At 43.1% G+C, this 20,109-nt stretch overlaps 1 protein-coding gene across 3 annotated transcripts in view; it reads right to left on the bottom strand.

Annotated features, from left to right (window-relative positions):
- Positions 1-405: 405 nt before the first annotated feature.
- The window catches only part of cdh7a (cadherin 7a), a 329,420-nt gene continuing 309,716 nt past the window's right edge, over positions 406-20,109 (bottom strand). For all 3 annotated transcript variants that reach the window (XM_087986719.1, XM_043687680.2, XM_043687681.2), the window contains 3 exons: positions 9,488-9,605; positions 6,916-7,167; positions 406-1,698 (listed from right to left, as the gene is read on the bottom strand). In XM_087986719.1, the coding sequence (XP_087842845.1) occupies positions 1,205-1,698; positions 6,916-7,167; positions 9,488-9,605 (864 nt within the window). In that variant the 3' untranslated portion in view covers positions 406-1,204. The remainder of the gene's footprint in view (positions 1,699-6,915; positions 7,168-9,487; positions 9,606-20,109) is intronic.

Below are 20,109 nucleotides of genomic sequence, written 5' to 3'. Positions count from 1 at the left end.
TTTGTCACCTCTTCAACAAATTCTATTAGGTTTCTAAAACATGACCTTCCTTGCACAAAACCATGCTGCTTATCACTGATAAACTTATTCTCTTCCAAATGGGTATATATCCTATCCCTCAGTATCTTCTCCAGTAGCTTCCCTATCACTGACATCAGACTCATAGGTCTGTAATTACTTGGACTGTCCCTGCTGCCCTTATTAAACAAGGGGACAACATTAGCAATTCTCCAGTCCTCTCGGACTGGAGATGGACAACAAACTCTGGCCTAGAATGATCTTTTAAAAATGGCATAATGGAACAGTTGGACAGAGAAAGGAGTAAGAATACAAGTAGACAAGAGAAAGATGTCAAGGGAGCAACATTTCTGATAAAAAAAAGCATTCATGTGACAGAACTGAGTGCATAAAGCATATTCATTTCCATCCTTTTATTGAAAACTATACAGGTATGACCAAACGTAATGACACTTTTTAATATCCTATTACAAAACCCATTTTTATTATTCATATATGTACAAATGAAGGAAGATCTATGAACTATGGAGCAATGATTGTCTACAAAACTGAGCCTGAATTCTTTTTTTTTCCCACAGATTATGACATATGACGAGATTTCCAATTTTGACATTTAAAAAACAATTTCTACTTGTCTTCCCTTTCAGCTTGTACTGGACAGTGATCCAGTAAAAATAGTTCCTTGTGATTTTTCGTGTCTTTTAGAGATGAAAAACGTCCATTAATTTGCTACAATTAGATTTGCTCATGCTTTATTTCATCTCATATATTCTGGAGAGGAGTTACAGTCAGCAAGCACTTGTATTTCTGATCCTGAGCTAGTACACAAGCCTGGCTCAAACACGGTGGGGTTTGGCTTTTTATTATAAATATATCACTGTGTAACAAAACAAAATGAAAAGATTAATTCTCCTGTACAAATCAGAAGAGATAACGTTTATAACCTAGCATTGCTGTCATTTTAACCCTTCATATCGAAAACAAAAATTAAGCAATGCTCACAATCTGGTTGCTTTGTGTGTTTTCCATGGGAATTCAGATGAAACTGCACCACTTAAGAAGAGGCAAAGTAAGACTCTTAAAAAATGGTTTTGTATTTACATTCCAGCCCACCCCTCCCTCCAACCAATCCCGAAACTGTCCCGCTTACAAAAAAAAAATCAGTGCATTGTTGGAAGGGGTGTAACTAAGAGTTCATACCATCCTTGGAGTTACCGTACATGTCTGCCAGCTTTTTGAAACGGGGTCCCCAGTCACTGAGGTAATCGTAATTCTGGTCCGATGCTGAGGTGATGGACTCTAAGGAGCTGAGTGATTCAGCTACTGAGCCGTTCCCCTCAAATGCATATGTCTGGAGAGAGTCATACGGAGGAGCACAGGGATCTGTGTCAGCACCTTTCATCCTCTCCCAGATAAATTCCCTGAAGATGATGTTATCAGGAGACAGCTTGTGTGCAGCTTTCGAAAACAACTGAACTTCGGGCGTGACATCCCGTCGTGTTTTCACATCCTGAATGAAATTGAGATTCCTCAGCGTAGCCATGTCAAAAGCTTCTGTGTCCTCCTCACCGCCCCCCTCATCGTCGTACCTGACTATATTCTCCCTAATGTCCTTCTCTTCGTCAAATATCAAAGGCTCCTTCTTGCGCCTTCTCAGGGTCACAATGAGCAGCACCAGTACTGCAAGACAAAAAGAACAATATTCAAAATCTGCTCTGCTGAGGTAAAATACATAGGAACATAGAAACAAGACCAACCAGCAACTTGAGCCTGTCTGTCATGGCTGATCGCTACACGGATTGTTCCAATATATCGTGCAGTTTGTTAATCCCTATTCGTTGTAACGCGATTGATGAATTGGGAACGGCTGTTCCTAAACCGTGAACTTTTAAAATGTGTGTGTGCTACAACACGATTACATCGCCAACACTTTAAGTGCTGTTTCTGAAGCGAGATTTTTCTAGAACACAGGATCGCACAAGAACGCGTTATAAAAGAACCACCTGTATTAACTTCATCTATCTACCATAACCCTTCCCAATAAAGGGTCACAGAGTTAAAACAGAGACGAGGTGGAATTACTTCTCTCAAAAGGTGGTGAACTCGGGTATGGAGTATGGTGTAATACTGGGAAACTGAGTAAAGTACAGGAGCGGGTAGACAGACTTTTAATCAGTAACGGGTTGAATTGGAGGGGGCAGGAAAGTGGAGTTGGGGCTGAGATGAGATCACCCATGATTGTATTGAATGGTGGAGCAGGCTCGAGGGGCTGAATGGGCTATGCTATCTCCTGGTTCTTATGTGCATATATCATTAGCTAACAAATCAAACGGAATTGAAATGTTCAATTGATCACCAGTCTCAACAGCTTTTCCTCTCAGGGATTGGGAGTGGGTGTGAGAGTTCCAGTTTTCAGGGCCCCCTCTGGGGAGAAATGCTTCCTGACATTATGGCTGAACTTTAAATATAAAAGTCGAATCAAAATGAAATGAGTGGTGTTCTGTGTGAAAGTGAAGGGATTCTCAAAATGCTGATTATCAAAGCAGCATCCCAGTTAGAGATGGAGCGCAGTCACCCAGGTTTCTCACTTGTGTTCATTATCCAGTGCTTCCAAAAGGAATTTGGACACGTTTTGGGCATGATGTGACTTCCCACTGGAAAACACAAGCGCAATTAACTTTCTGTAACAGCAGTCAATACCCGGTGCTGGATAATGCGCATTTAGCATTCATGAGAGGGAACTGAGGTAATCATATCCTGCTTCTCTCAGTTGTGGTCAGATACCTGGCTCACCGTGCGATGGAAATGATGAAGCAATTCAGAATGTAGTGGCAATCACTCCAGCTGGGAGCTCATGTATTGTGTTTGCTCATTGAATATCTGTTCTCAAAATGAGTGCAGAACGACCTGTGTGCTCTGCACAGAGGCTGCAGAGACTAGGTTTGTACTTCGTTCAGCACATCAGACTGAGGGGGTGATATCATTGTCATGCTCATGATGATTAAAGGTATTGCTCGAGAGTGAGAAAGCATTTCCTGTGCAGGTGCGTTCCAGAAATGAGGGGACATGCCATATTCACTTGCAACTGTTCCCACAAAGCAGAGTGGAATTCCAGAACTCTTGCCTGCAAAATTTCAATTTCAAGGCATGGTGGTTCAGTGATTAGCACTGCTGTCTCACAGGTTCAATTCCTGCCTTGGGCGACTGTCTGCGTGGAGTTTACACATTCTCGTGGGTTTCCTCGGGTGCTCCAGTTTCTTCGCACAGTCCAGAGGTGTGCAGGTCAGGTGGATCGAACATACTAAATTACCCATCATGTCCAGAGATAACCGAGCTAGGTGGAAAATGCAGGGTTATAGAGATAGGATAGAGGAGTGGTTCGGGTTGAGTCTTCAGAAGGTCAGTGTGGATTTGATGGGCCGAATGACCTGCTTCCACACTGTAGGGATTCTATGACTCTGGGTTTCATAGATGTTGGTTAGGCCAGAGTATTAGAGGACATGGATCCAAATCCATGGTAAATGGACTTAAAATACAAGTCAGCAAAGATCTCATTGAATTAAGCAACAGCTTGAGAGGATGAATTATCTATTGCAATTCCTATATTTGCCGAATGTATTTTTCATTGAATGAAATTGACCATTGAAATAACTTTCCTATTGTTACACACACTTTTAATCCTACAGAAGATAGATTTCCTTCATATGTCTGCCTGGTAGTCTGTGCACTAAAGTTCCTGAAGAAACAGTTAACTGTACAGTGTGAGTTTATGAAGCAACCTGAAGTCATTAACATGCAGGGACATATCTTTCCTTTTGGTTGTGCAGAGAAGAATCACAGAAGTATTACGGTGTAGAAGTAGATTTTTTGACCATTTACACCTGGATCAACTTGTTAAATGAGCATCATTACTCAGTGCCTCTCTCCTGCTTTTCCTCAATATACATTATACTTTTCCTTTTTGCTAGCGTTATTTTGCTCATTAATGAAAACAAGTTCGTGAACTATCATTCCTTTTTAACAATGTTTTTGATTTGATTTGGTTTATTATTGTCACATGTACCTGGGTACAATGAAAATGTTTTGTTTAACGTGCAGTACTGGCAGATCATACCGTACAAAGTGCATCAAGGTCATGGAACCGAGTGAGGAACACAATGTTATGGCTGCAACAAAGATGCACAGAGATGGAGGTCAGCATTTAAATTTAAAATTTGCGAGGCCCATTCAGAAGTTTAATAACAGCAGGGAAGAAGCTGTTGTTGAATCTGTTGGTACGTGTGCACAGAAATGCCAGGCAGATATATGAAGGAAGTCTGCCTTCTGTTGGAGTAAAACTGTGTGGGGCAACAGGAATGTTTGCTGCTATCTTTGTTGGTGCACTTTCTGCATTTAACACATTTTGTACATTTTTTCTTCAGCTGTTCATTTGTCATTTTTGTTAAGCGTAGAACTGGGAAGTTAGGTGGAGGCTATTCAGCCCTTTGAGCCTGCTCCCCCATTCCAGATCAAGGGGGAACATCCACCTCAACACAATATTCCTGAACTATTCCCATATCCTGGAATTACAGTTGTATCTAGGAATCTATCAGTTTCTGTCTTGAATATACTCAATGCTAGAGCTTCCACAATAGAAAGAACCATTGCCAGTAAGCCAGTCTCTCCCTTAGTTGTTGAATGTTCATGACTAGACTTCACTCTCTGCCCATGGTTCTGAAAGCCCTCTCTCTCTCATGACAGAAGAAGAGAGATAAAGTAATTTTGCAACAGTGCAGAGGAGAGCTACAAGTATGTTACCAAGGCTTGAAGCTGTGGCCATGAGGGAAGATTGGATCGGTTAGGGGTTGTTTTCCTTAGAACAGAGCAGACTGAAGGGCAATTGATCAAGATGCAAAATAATGAGGAGCTGCATAGAGTGCACAGGGTAGACTTAGAGGAGAGGCTAGGCCTAATGGAGAGGCTCATTACCGGGGGCCTTTCTGTAGAAGAACTAGATGGAACATGAAGAAAAACATTTGCCTCAGAGGGTGGCAGATATCTGGAATTGGATGCCAAGTTTTCCGGTGGAAACAAAAACCCTCAACTCATTGAACAGGGACTTGGATCTGCTCCTGAAGCCTTGGAACACGCAAAATTTCAAGGGAGATGTGGGAAGTGACATTAGAATTTGCAGCTAGCCTATTCAGCTAGCCTGGGTCTCTTTCGGAGCTATAAATGCTCTATGGCTCCATGTGAGATCCAATGCTATTTGCAAGCTCCTATTGCATCTGGCCTTGTAGCCAGAGTATTTCAGATCAGGATGACTGGCTGCATTCCAAACTTTTTCTCTCATCTCGTCTCAACAAACTTTTCAAAACTCTTGACCTTTATATAACCATCCTCTGGTCAGTGGGGACAGTTGCACCCAATCTGATCATATCCCTCAGACTTTCTCCATTGAGTCTGATATATCTTCGTGTTTGGCTTCTTCTCGTGATTTGGATCTTTCTGTAATCTCTTCCTCTATTAAATTCTTCTCTCTGTAATTTTAGATGACCATGTCTATGCAAAAGACAGCCTTTTGAATCAATTGTAAAATTTGGAGGTTACTGTGCGCATTAACCAACCTGGTATACGTAACCCAGAATTGCTCAGGGTTGCCTTGCCCTCTGTATACTCTGTGTCAAGTCCATTGCAATAAAATTCCTGTACTCACATGGCTCCTGGTTAACTTGGAGTCTGAGATCTTTACACCCGAGGTAACATGCTGTGATATCAGGAGCATGTTTCTTAAAAGTATATTGTTTACTAGCTGAGAGACGTCAGTGTGATATAAACATTGCTAAAGGTTTTGCTACTTTCTACTCCTTCACATTACCCCTGAATGTGGCTAGTCTCAGTAATGGTTAATATAACAATTATCGACTGCTGTAAAAGCCCATAGGGTTCACTAATGTTCTTCAGGGAAGGAAAGCTGCAGTTTCTCCCCGGTCTGGTCCACATGTGACTCCAGACCCACAGCAATGCGGTTGACTCTTAACTGGAATGGCCCACAAACCACTCAGTTCAAGGGTAGGATGGCTAATTAATATTGGTCTTGCTACATCCTGTGAAATATCACAGAATTGTTATGGTGCAGAAAGACGCCATTCAGCCCATTGTACGTGCACTGGCTCTTCATTACCTAGTGCCTAGAACTGAGAACCTCCTGTTTTTTCTCCCATAGCCTCGCACACTATTTCTGTCTGTATAATCACCCAACTCCCTTGAATGCCTCAATTGGACCTGCCTCCATGACATTTCCAGGCAGCGCGTTGCACATCCTCATTACTCACTGTGTGAGAAACATTGTCCATTACATTGAATTATATGCCATTACAATAAAGCTGTTGCAAGGAATGGCATGGTGGCTCAGTGGTTAGCACTGTTGCCTCACAGATCCAGGGACCCGGGCTCGATTCTACCCTCTGAGTGGAGTTTGCACGTTCTCCCTGTGTTTCCTCTGGGTGCTCTGGTTTCCTCCCAGAGTCCAAAGATGTGCACATTAGTTGTATTGGCCACAATATATTGCCTAGGGAAGTGTAGGTTAGGTGGGTTAACTGTGGGAAGTGCAGGTTTACAGGGACAGGATAATGGAGTGGGTCTGGGTGGGATGCTCTTTGGAGGGTTGGTGTTGACTCGATGGGCTGAATGGCCTGCTTCCACACTGTAGGGATTCTAAGTCAAATTAAGAGTTACACAATGTGGATATTGACCCTGCATGTTTGTCAGACCACATGCCTCCCCTCACAGGTGTAATTTGGTGGAAGCATGAGATGCTAATGGTGCTGTGAGGTGTGCCTGGGCCCCTTGAAACAAAAATTCCTGTTTCGGAATGGACGGTACCAGGACAAACCCATTAAAGGCGCAGTCACGTACCTAATAGTGTCAGAACGCAGGCCAGTATGGCAATTAGTGCTCCGGTGCTAAGGCCAGCGGGCAGGATGAAGGCTTCAGCGTTGCAAGATTGAGCAATGCCGTCATCATCACAAGCACAGACCCGGATGGTGAGGGTGCTGGTGCTGCTCAAAGGCGGAATCCCGTTGTCCACAATCACAATGGGCAGGAAGTAAACAGCCTGTTCTTGTCGACTGAATCCAGCTCTCCGAGTCAGAATCGTGGCTGTGTTATCTAAACATTGTTTTCAGAAAATAAATCACACTGTTTTTATATAGGATTCCATAGAATGACACACAGCAAAGAAAGGTAGTTCAAGCAACAAGTCCATGTCAGTGTTTTAGAAAGAATTCATTGAGGAGAATGTAGGCCTCACTAGCTGGGCCAATGCTTATTGTCCGTCCCTAATTGTGAAGGTGGTGCTGAGCAAAGTTGCCTTATCATTTTATTTTCTTCTACAAGGTCCATGTGTGGTAAAGACTTCCACAAATTGGAGGTCATTGCTGGGAGCAGCACTGGCACGTCAAACAGTATGTGTGGACCCTGAAGACAGCCACCCAGCTTTCAGGGAATGTTAGTGGTGAGCTGCCTTCTGGAACTGCCGCGGGCTATTCAGTGCAGACAGTGCCATTAGAGAGGAGGTTCCAGAGGCCGGGAGACATGGAGGGAATGACAATGCTGTTCCAAGTCAGGGGGGCGTGTGGCTCAGAGGGAGAACCTGCAAATGGTGGTGTTTCCATGTAACTGCTGTCATTACCCTTTGAGATGGTAGAGGCCATAGATTTGGAAGGTTCTGTCGAAGGAGCCTTGGTGAATATCTCAGGAGGTGGAAGGGGTCGGGTTTACATTAAGACCCAATACCGAGGGCCTGAGGTCCTATGAGGAGCTTCATAGCACTCAGGCTGAGGGAGAGGTGATTGTGCTCCGTTTGGGTATGGAGCTGATGGTGGCAGACCCGAGTCTGGAGCAATACTCAGCCATTCTCAATCTCTATGCCCATGGTTTTCACTCTATATCCAGGTCAATCAACCTTGTATGCTTCCTCAGCCATTAAGATATATAGTGGGGATATCAAGAGAGGGGTGGCACAGTGGTTAGCACTACTGTCTTACAGTGCCAGGGACCCAGATTCGGTTTCATCATGGATGACTGTCTTTGTGGAGTTTGCAAACTCCCCCCGTGTCTGCATGGGTTTTCTCCGGCTGCTCTGGTTTCCCCCCACGTTTCAAAGATGTGCAGCTTAGGTAGATTAGCCATGCTGAATTGCCCATACTGTGCAAGGATGTACAGGCTAGATGGGTTATCCATGGGAAATGTAAGGTTACGGGGAAGTGATGAATCTGGATGGGATGCTCTTCAGAGGTTTGGGTCAAAACCAAGGCTGCCACACAGTAAGGATTCTATGATCCTTTTCCCTGAGTATCTTTAGAACATGGAATTTATTGTTAAATGGAATATTTGAGGCAAATAGTATCCATGTACTTAACAGAACATTACGAAAGGAGAGATGGCTCCTTTGGTTATATCGATTATGACTTATGTTTTTGTACTCATGGGATGAACAATATGTTCTTATAACATACAAGTATAAGTGAGCCTTTGCTTAATAAGTTAATATTATCGTGTTATAGCCATTCAGACCTCCTTCCAAATATAACTTATTCAGATGAAAGTCGGTGCCTATTTTAAATTGTCATTTTCTTCCCACTTGTTTGACTTTAAATAGGCAATGCAAAATTTGTCTTTGCAATCGTGTCTCATTCAGCAGCTGGTCACGCCCTTGAGTATATTACAGCTTAATTATGACATGCACAGTGTCATCCATCACCTGGTGACATGAGGATGGATTGTGCGAGAGTCACAGGTCTCCGGTGCATTTGCACTTTGATGGAACAACATGTTTGCGTCGAGAAGCCATTAACTGAGCCAAAAAAAAACATTTTTGTCATGCTGTCATACCACAATGGAAAATATATGACATCAAAAAAGGGTCAGCTCTTTTTCCATGTCTTCTCAACCCAACTTGCTGGCAAATGTAACATTGAGACTTTTGTTCCCTAACTGTCTTGTTTCTTTTTTGTGAATTTTAATTTCTGTTAAGTCACCTCTATTTGCCCGATTTCACATCATAAAGCCCTAGGCAAGTTGTGCAAGAGCTGATGTGCTGACAGAGACATTACGTGCTGACCAGATTAAGAGAGATAAACTTCAAATTTAAAAAAAAAGGTTGCTGCATTAAGCGAGTCATCTCAATGTCATAATGATCAAACAGCATTGTATCCAATGAGGCAGTTCATTCAAATTTATAAATTATCACTGTGACAATTAGTTTATAATTGATCAGTTCTGAAAAATGGGTAGATTGGAAACTGTGTATCTGCTTCTCTCTTCTCTTAATTTCAAATCTGCAGCATCCAAATACTTCGCTTTTAATCTAGAATTATTATCCAGCAGAAGAAATGGCTTTCGTTTTGCTAAACATGTAAGAGAAAGGCCACAAGCTGCAAAGCTCCGACTAACCTGAGGAATGACCAAGCAGAATAGAAATAGGTACCTCTGTTATCTTGCACTGTGAAATTCAGGTTATTGGCAGGCCCGGCAGCAAGTGAGAAATGGAAGTGGTGTCCGCTGGGGGGTTTATCTCTGTCCACTGCACTGATTCTCTGAATTATCTGTAATTGCAGTTAAAGATTAGATTTGATTTGCAGCCCAAAGCATGACTGAAATGAACTCAACCACGCCAGGACAAATTTAGAAGGTCAAATATTTGCATGAGACAAATCACCATGTCCGAGACTTTGCAAAGAGCCATGCATCATGTAAGATGAAGATATGAGGAAACAGGGAATGGGGAAACTGTCTTGTCATTCACAGAGTCAGAGAGTTGTTACGGTGCAGAAACAGGCCGTTTGCCCCATCGTATCTGCATTCGTATTGCCAATCGCCTACCTGTTCCCCATATCACTGCACACCATTTCAAACCAAATAACCATCCAATGCCCCTCTTGAATGCCTCAATTGAACCAGCCTCTGCCACATTTCTAGGCTGTGCATTCCACACCCTAACTACTCGCTGTGTGAAAGGTATTTATTTCACATCACTCTTGTTTCATTTGCAGGTCACTTTAAATCAATGCCCTCTCATTCTGTTCTTTTTTAACGATTGGGAACAGCGCCTCCCTAATCTACTCTGTCCAGCCGACACATGATTTTGAAAATATTTACCCAATCACCTCTCAACCTTATTCAATCCTGACTTCTTCAATCTATCCTCATGACTGAAGTTTCTCATTCCTGGAACCATTATTGTGAATCTTTCCAATGCATTCACATCCTTCCTATAATGTAGCACCGATAATTGTACACCATATTCCAGTTTAGGTCAAACAAGTTCAACATAATCTCCCTGCTCTTATACTCTATGCCCATTTAGTAAAGCCAAGACATTTTTCTTTAATAACTTCTCTCTCCACTTATCTTGCTACTTTTAATGATCTGTGCACAGAAACACCCTCTTTAGAAATGTACCACCAATTTTGTATTGTCTTTCAATTTTCTTATGACCAAAGTCTATCACCTCATATTTCTTCACATTGAACTGCTACCTACCCACCCATTTTACCAACTTGTCAATGTCCTTTTGGAGCTCCACACTGTCTTCACAGTTCACAGTAGTTCTAAGTTTCAGGTCAGGTCATTTGCAAACTTTGAAATTGCTTCCTGCACCACCAAGGTCTAAATCATTAATGTAAACCAGGAAAAGGAGGGGTCCCAATACTGTGACCTGGGGAACGACACTACAATTATTCCTCCAGGCCAACAAATACTCATTGACCACTCCTCTCAGTCTGGGCTTCTGGCATAGGTCATATGCAATCTGATAGGCTTGGGTTTATTGTCCAGTTTACATGTTGAAGAATGATTCTACATAGTTCCTTTCTGTCTCCATCCACCTCAACCTCCCAGTAAAGGATATCAGCATCATACATCAGGATGGCGATGGGCTGATACCCATTACTGACGTGTAACTTGGCATCCGATAGTATTAAGACAGAATCGCATGATTGGGTTATGATCAACACTTCCTCTAAGCTGGGGACACACAGCCATCCAAAATCTACTGTACATGGGGACAAACATGCAGAAAGAATGTTCCCTTTAAGCTACGCTGCTAAGTTGAGATCTTAATGAAGCCTCTGAGTGCAACACCCAGAGGAAGCAATGTTCAATACTGAGGGATAATGCCTCCCGTTCAGTCACCATATGTTGTGGAATTGTTGGACGTGCTGCCCATCGTGGATACTGAGCTATCTAGTCCTTATCGACTGACTTAACAATCTTACAGTCAAGATTAGAGTGGTACTGGAAAAGCACAACAGGTCATGCAGCATGATGCTCATTCCTGATGAAGGGCTCCTGTCTGAAACATCGATGTTCCTGCTCCTCGGATGCTGCCTGACCTGCCTTGCTTTTCTAGCACCACTCTAATCTTGGCTCTAATCTCCAGCATCTGCAGTCCTCACTTTCGCCCAACAATCTTACAGCTCTAGATTCTGTGCCAACAATGACGGCTTGCATTTTCGTGGTGCCTTCAAAAGTAAAATGTCTCCAAGGTTCTTCACAGCAGACATGTCAAAACCTGGCTCTGAGAGCCACAGAAGCCAATATGACTACAGGCGCGCAAAAACCTGATCAAAGCAGAGAGTGGAAGAGGTGTCAAGGCAGAGAGACTTAGAGAGAATTCCCAGTATCCCAGAGGGACATTGAACAGGATAATGAAGATAATGTGAAAGGAAGAGATTTGAAATCAATGATAACATTTAAAAGTTGAGCTGCTGCTGATGTAAGTCATTGATCATAGTTAGGACTGTAGGGACAAAAGGGAGTTAATACAAGTTAGGACACTGGCAAGAAAGGTTTAGATGACGGACTGTGCAAAGTGGGAAATATATTTCAAGTCCCAATGAGAAGTGAAAACACTCCATCTGTGATAGTATCTGTGCTGCATTGTCACTTCACATCCTCCTCGATTCCCTTGTCATTGTTGACACAATCAACCACAACAAGACACAGCGAAGCTGCTCTCCCACTGTTTTGGAAAATGGGACGACTCTTGTTTGGCTCCTCTCTGATATACCCAATCTTACAAGCTGGTTAAGATCTGGATAACATTCACCCGGGCTGATCAATGACAAATAAGATTCACACTGCACAAGATCCGGGCAATAACTATTTCGAACAATGAGAGAATCGTACCATTACGCCTTGACACTCAATGGCATTACAATCACGGGGTTACCACTGCCCACAAACTGAACTGAACTATTGCATAAATACCAGAGATTAAAAGAGCTTGGAATCCTGCTGTGGGTAACTCACTCCTGACTCCCCAAAGTCTGTCCAGCATCTATAAGGCACAAGTCAGGAATGCCCCCAACTAGTGTTCCCTCTAAGTTGCATAGAGTCATAGACCGTGGTAACAAACCCTTTGGTCCAACCAGCACCCTGACTAAAATCCCAAACTAAACTAGTCCCACCTGCCTGTTCCTGGCCCATATCCCTCCAAACCTTTTCCAAATCATGTACCTACCAACTGTCTTTTAAACATTGTCATTGGACCCACATCCACCACTTCCTCAGAAAGTTCATTCCACACATGAACCATCTTCTGTGCAAAACATTTGCCCCTCATTTTTTTTTTTTAATCTTTCTCCTCTTACCTTAAAAACGTTCCCCCGGTCTTGAATTTCCCCATCCGAGGGAAAGGACAACTACCACCAACTCTATCGATAACTTGGATTATTTTATAAACTTCTATCAGGGTCACCTCTCAACCTCCTACGCTCCAGTGAGAAAAGTCCCAGCCCATCCAGCCTTTCTTTATAACTCAAACCTGGCAATATCCTGGCAAATTGCTTCTGAACCCTCTCCAGCTTGAAAATATCCTTCATATAAACTGGGGACCAGAACTGGACAAAGCATTCTTCTGGAATATTGTGTGTAGGCAACTGCTCCAATGTTCCATAGAAGGTAATCAGCACCTGCATGCCAATTTCAGCATGGAGTTTCAGTTCAATCAAATGGGCTGCTTTGACCTGGATGGTCAAATATCTTGAGTGTTATTAAAGCTGCACTCATCCAGGCAAGTTGGGATTCATCCATCGCTTTGTGCCTTGATGATGATGGACAGGCTTTGGGAAGATAAGATGTGAGTTAGGTAACACAGGATTCCTCGCCTCTGTCCTGCTCTTGTAGCCACAGTACTTAAATAGCTATTTCAGTTCAATTTCTGCTCAATGGTAACCCCACCCCCCAGGAAATGGACAGTGGGGGATTCGTTGATGGCAATGCCATTGAATGTCATGGGTAGGTGGTTAGATTGTCTCTTTTTGAGGATGGTCATTGTCCGGCACTTCCGTGATGCAAATGTTACATGCCACTTTTCAACCCAAGCCCAGATATTATCCAGCTCTTTTGCATTTGATCATGGACTGCTTCAGTATCTGAGGAATCACAAATGATGCTGAACATTGTACAATCATTGGCGAACATCCCCACTTCTGACATTATGATGAATGGAAGGCCATTGATGCAGCAGCTGAAGATACTTGGGCTTAGCACACTACCCTGAGGCATTCCTGCAGAGATGTCCTGGAGCTGAGGTAACTGGCATTACACCCACAAACATCCACTCCATCCACCACCAACACTGAGTAGGAACTGTGTGTACTATTTCCAAGATGTCCAGCAGAAATTCACCAATACACCCTCGTCAGCATCCTCAAAACCCATCACCACAACCATCCAGAGAAACAAGGGAAAATAAATGGATCACCACCACTTGCAAGTTTCTTTCTCCAAATCACTCACCATCTTGATGTGGAAGAAGAATTGGAGGTAGCATGACTTGGTGAGTGACAATGCTCTGAATGAAAGATGGAAGCAGTTTGAATACTACATTGCAAACAGGGCATTTGAGGAATTCTTGAAGGAGAGAAAGTTTCATAACTGTGGGGGAACACGGAAGCATAGAAAAATACAAAACAGGAGCATACACAGGCCATTCAGCCTTTCACAAGTGCTCTGCCATTCAATATGATCAAAGATGGTTAGCCAACTCAGTACTCTGTTCCTGCTTTCCTCCCACACCATTCGATCCCTTTAGACCAAAGAATTAAACCTAATTCCTCCTTGAAAATGTTCAGTGGTTTGGTCTCAATCACTTTCTATGGCAGTCATGATTTGGAGATGCCGGTGTTGGACTGGGGTGTACAAAGTTAAAAATCACACAACACCAGGTTATAGTCCAACAGGTTTAATTGGAAGCACACCAGCTTTCGGAGCGACGCTCCTTCATCAGGTGGTAGTCACTATCATCTGATGAAGGAGCGTCGCTCCGAAAGCTGGTGTGCTTCCAATTAAACCTGTTGGACTATAACCTGGTGTTGTGTGATTTTTAACTTTCTATGGCAGAGTTCTCCACAAGAGGTTGGGACTGGTGTCAAATAGGCAGCACAACCAAGGGACTAACACACGTTCCATGGTTTAATTCTGTGCTGTGGTCTTCATATTCATCATTCTGTAATGCTGAAGAATTGGACTCTTAAATAGAGTACCATGCTTACAGGGATTCTTAAAAACTAGTGGGCGAGTTAAAAGTTGCTGCTATCAGGTTGGGTCAGGAAGAACCTAGCGCTGAACAGAATCTGGCATTGAGCTCTATAGAGACATTGGAACCGATAACCAAAATCTTCACATTTTAGAATTAGATTACTTACAGTGTGGAAACAGGCCCTTTGACCCAACAAGTCCACACTGATCCTCTGAAGAGCAACCCACCCAGACCCATTCCCCTATGTTTACCCTTTCACCTAACATTATGGGCAATTTAGCATGGCCAATTCACCTACCCTGCACATCTTTGGACTGTGGGAGGAAACCTACGCAGACACAAGGAGAATGTGCAAACTTCACAAACACAGTTACCTAAGGTGGGAATTGAACCCGGGTACCTGGTGCTGTGAGGCAGAAATGCTAACCACTGTGCCACCGTGCCACCCACTAACTGGTTGAGTTGATTAGGGGCTCCTGTGATATCATTTCAATGTAATTCCACATATTTATGGAAAGGTCATGTCTTCAGTTTGGGAATCTTGTGCATTGACCTGACAATATCTCTCCTGCACTGTCAGTCTCTGTCCCATTTAAAATTACAGTAGCAATGTTGTGGAGAAAACAACATTATTCTTCTGCTAAAAATGTGTTGCTGGAAAAGCGCAGCAGGTCAGGCAGCATCCAAGGAACAGGAGAATCGACGTTTCGGGCATAAGCCCTTCTTCATGAATGAGGAAAGTGTGTCCAGCAGGCTAAGATAAAAGGTAGGGAGGAGGGACTTGGGGGAGGGGCTTTGGAAATGCAATAGGTGGAGGGAGGTCAAGGTGAGGGTGATAGGCCAGAGTGGGGTGGGGGCGGAGAGGTCAGGAAGAAGATTGCAGGTTAGGAAGGCGGTGCTGAGTTCGAGGGATTTGACTGAGACAAGGTGGGGGGAGGGGAAATGAGGAAACTGGAGAAATCTGAGTTCATCCCTTGTGGTTGGAGGGTTCCCAGGCAGAAGATGAGGGGCTCTTCCTCCAACCGTCGTGTTGCCATGGTCTGGCGATGGAGGAGTCTAAGGACCTGCATGTCCTTGGTGGAGTGGGAGGGGGGAGTTAAAGTGTTGGGCTACGGGGTGATTGGGTTGGTTGGTCCGGGTGTCCCAGAGGTGTTCTCTGAAACGTTCCGCAAGTAGGCGGCCTGTCTCCCCAATATAGAGGAGGCCACATCGGGTGCAGCGGATGCAACAGATGACGCAGGTCCTTGGACTCCTCCATCGCCAGACCATGGCAACACAACGGTTGGAGGAAGAGCGCCTCATCTTCTGCCTTAGAACCCTCCAACCACAAGGGATGAACTCAGATTTCTCCAGTTTCCTCATTTCCCCTCCTCCCACCTTGTTTCAGTCAAATCCTTCGAACTCAGCACCGCCTTCCTAACCTGCAATCTTCTTCCTGACCTCTCCGCCCCCACCCCACTCCGGCCTATCACCTCCCTCCACCTATCGCATTTCCAAAGCCCCTCCCCCAAGTCCCTCCTACCTTCCTTTTATCTTAGCCTGCTGGACACACTTTCCTCATTCCTGAAGAAGGGCTTATGCCCGAAACGTCGATTCTCCTGTTCCCTGGATGCTGCCTGACCTGCTGCGCTTTTCCAGCAACACATTTTCAGCTCTGATCTCCAGCATCTGCAGCCCTCACTTTCTCCTCAAAGATTATTCCTCTGCTATTCAAGTATACAAAAGTAACAGGAACATAGGAACAGGGGGAGGCCATTTAGCCTCCTGAACATGTTTTACTTTTTTTTTACTGTATCGTTTACGAAAGTTTATAACCCTCATCCACCTGGGGTTGGGATAGCAGATACTGGCATAAATTTAAAATCCACTTAAGGGTATTCTTCTAATAGTGGGGTTTTAAAATGTATTATTATTCTTTCATGGGAAGTGGGTGTCACTGGCTAGGCCTGTATTTATTGCCCATCCCTAATTGCTCAAAGTCTAGTTACGAATCAATCATATTGTTGTGCATCTGAAGGCACACGTAGGCGTAACCAGGAAAGGAACTGGCAGATTTCCTTCGTTAAATGACACCAGTAAACTAGATGGGCCTTTATAACAATTATTGAGATGTACAGGATGGAAACAGAATTTTTGGTCCATGCCAACCAAATATTCTAAATTAATCTAGTCCTATCTGCCAGCATTTAGCCCATATCCTTTTAAACCCTTCTAATTCATATACCCATCCAGATGCCTTTTAAATGTTGCAATTGTACCAGCCTCCATCCCTTCCTCTAGCAGCTCATTCCATACACATACCACCCTCTGCATGAAAAAGGAGTATGGAGATCCCTAAAGCAAGCAGTTCATTGGTTAAATGGTTCATGATTGTGCTTTTAATTCTAGATTTTTCAATTGAATTTAAATTTCATTATCTGCCACAGTGGGATTTGAACTTTAGCATGGGGATCCAGATTATTAGTCTACTTTTTGTCATTTACATAAATGATTTGGATGCGAGCATAAGAGCTACAGTTAGTAAGTTTGCAGATGACACCAACATTGGAGGTGTAGTGGACAATGAAGAGGGTTACCTCAGATTACAACAGGATCTGGACCAGATGAGCCAGTGGGCTGAGAAGTGGCAGATGGAGTTTAATTCAGATAAATGCGAAGTGCTGCATTTTGGGAAAGCAAATCTCAGCAGGACTTATACACTTAATGGTAAGGTCCTAGGGAGTTTTGCTGAACAAAGAGACCTTGGAGTACATAGCTCCTTGAAAGTGGAGTCGCAGGTAGATAGGACAGTGAAGAAGTTGTTTGGTATGTTTTCCTTTATTGGTCAGAGTATTGAGTACAGGAGTTGGGAGGTAACTATTTCTTTATTCTCCCTTAAGATAATATATTTCTTCACACCCTTCATTGCGCAAGGGATTGAATTAAGAGCAGAGAGGCTCTTGCTGCGATTGTACAACATGCTGGTGAGGTCACACCTGGAGTACTGTGTGCAGTTCTGGTCTCCTAATCTGAGGAAGGATATCCAGCTTTGGGGGGAGGTGCACAGGTTGATTCCAGAGATGAGGGGGTTACCCTTTGAGGAAAGGTTGAGCCGCTGGGACTGTACTCACTAGAATTTATAAAAATGCGAGAATATCTTATAGAAACATATAAAATTATTAAAGGGATAGAGAGAGGCAGGTCAGTTGTTTCCGCTGGTGGGTGAGACTCGGACTAGGGGACATAGCCTCAAGATTAAGAGGAGTAGATTTAGGACAGAGATGAGGAGGAACTGCTTTTCCTAGAGAGTAGTGAACCTATGGAATTGTCTGCCCAAGGAAGCAGTAGAGGCCGCTCCATTAAATATATTCATGACACAGTTGGATGAGCTTTTGCATAGTAGGGGAATTAAGGGTTATGGGGATAATGCAGGTAGGAGGAGCTGAGATGATCGATCAGCCATGATCTTAATGAATGGTGGAGCAGGCTCAATGGGCCAAATGGCCTACACTTACTTCAATTATTCCGAAACTATGAAACATTCACATTTTAAAGATCCCTCAGAATTGTATATGCTTTAATCCAGTTTTCTCTTACTCTTTTAAACCTCAGTAGATACCTAGTCTGTCCAAGCTTTCCTCATAAGACAACCCAACTGGTCCAGCTATTAGTCAAATAAACATTCTGTGAACTTCTTCTAACTCACTTACATCCTAGCTTCAATAAGGGATAGACACTGTGCAGAGTATTCCTGATATGGTTTCACCAGTGCATGGTTTAGCTGAAGTTTAATCTCTCCACCTTTATATTCAATTCCCCCAGCAATAAACAGTAACATACCGTTAGCTTTCCTAATTGGTCACTGTATCTGCATACTAACCTCTTGGTTTGATTTGATTTGATTTGATTTACTTATTGTAACATGTACCTAAGTACAGTAAAAAGCTTTGTTTGTGAGCAGTACAGGCAGATCATATTGAGAAAGGACATAAAGATCAAAGGGTGAAAAAAACTTAGACAAAGGCACACAGATAATGTCACACAGGGTGTGCGCTAGGCAAGATTAATATTAACAAGATCAACATTATTTGAAGTCAGAGAGTCCATTCATCAGTCTAATAACACCAGGGAAGAAGCTGTTCCTGAACCCGCTGGTGTTCAAGCTTCTGTACCTCCTGCCTGACAGAAGAGATTGTAGGAGATCATTATCGGGGTGGGATGGGTCTTTGACAATGTTGGCAGCCTTTCCTCAGCAGCAAGCTGTGTAAATGGAGCCCATGGATGGGAGGCTGGCATCCGTGATGGTCTGGGTTCTGCACATAACCTTCTGTAGTTTCCTATGGTCATGTATTCATGGTCTGGGATATACAGATCCCTCTGTATTTCAGAGCTCTGCAATCTCTCACTTTTGGCATAATATGCTTTTTTATTTTTCCCGCTGAAATAGATTATTTCACATTTTCCTGCTTTGTACTCCATTTGCCAGATTTTTGCCCACTTGTATAATCCTTTGCAGCCTAGTTATTTCCTTTTCACAACTTACATTCCTATTTAACTTTATTTGCAAAATGAATAAAAAAAGACCAACAGATCTACGACCCTGGACTTCTCTGGTCCTTGCTATCTAGATATCAGCTACTTCATTTATGCAGGCATCACAAAGAACTTACAGCACAGTCAGAAGGCTATCCTGCCCAACAGGTGTATGCAGGGTTTCTGCTCGACATGAGCCTTTTCCACTCTTCCCATCTCACCCCGTTAAACTATCCTTCTCTTCATTTCTCCATCGTGCACTTATCTAGTTTCCCCTCACCTCGATCTTTGCTATTTCCTCAACTGTTACATCTGGTTCCAGGGGCTGCATTCTGACTATTCTCTGAGTAAAGGCTTTTCTCCAGAGTTTGACACTGTGACGTTTCGAACTTCCACTCTTACTGAGTAAAGACTTCGGTCTCCAATCTTGTCCTGTGCTCAGCAGATTTAAGATTTGCCTGCTGTAAACTCTTTGGATTTATCATGATCCCTCGGCAGTCTGTTGCTAAGCTCTGGCTTCCTGTTTAATTCCGGCACAGTTACAGATCTGTCATTCCTCTCAATTAGATTACTCGGAATTGGTATGGTACTAATTAAAATTTATTCACAGAGGTGGGAGAGAGTAAGGGCGTCCTACTGCTGAATGGTTTCACAAAATGTTATGGCTTGACAAAATGAACCTTTTTACAGACAACTAAACTGACTGATTTGATGCTTCAGCAGATAAGCACTTCGTTTTCCACCTCAAGTCTATTTCAGGCTTTGAACTTGTTAGATAAAAACAATTATTTTGTCTAAGCAGCTGAAAATCTCAGTTATCCCCACTGAGATCAATTAGATTGCTGTAGTTTTGCAAATGGCATGTAGTACTTTTCAGATGTAGAAAGCATTTTGTGATCTGTGTTGCCATTAATTACGAGCGCGTAATTCCCGAACAAAAACCAAACCACTATGGAACCTTGTTAGTATAAACTCAATTACTGCAAATATCTTTTGCTCTAACAAGCATTTCACTACATCTGTTATTATGATTAGTCAAGGCGGTTAATTGT

This window comes from Chiloscyllium plagiosum, unplaced genomic scaffold (genome assembly GCF_037043375.1).
Source record: "Chiloscyllium plagiosum isolate Xiang-an unplaced genomic scaffold, Cpla_swu_hap1 HiC_scaffold_4, whole genome shotgun sequence".
Taxonomy (NCBI): Eukaryota; Metazoa; Chordata; class Chondrichthyes; order Orectolobiformes; family Hemiscylliidae; genus Chiloscyllium; species Chiloscyllium plagiosum.
The sequence above is the reverse complement of the archived record's forward strand: the minus strand, read 5'-3'. Positions and strand labels throughout refer to the sequence as shown.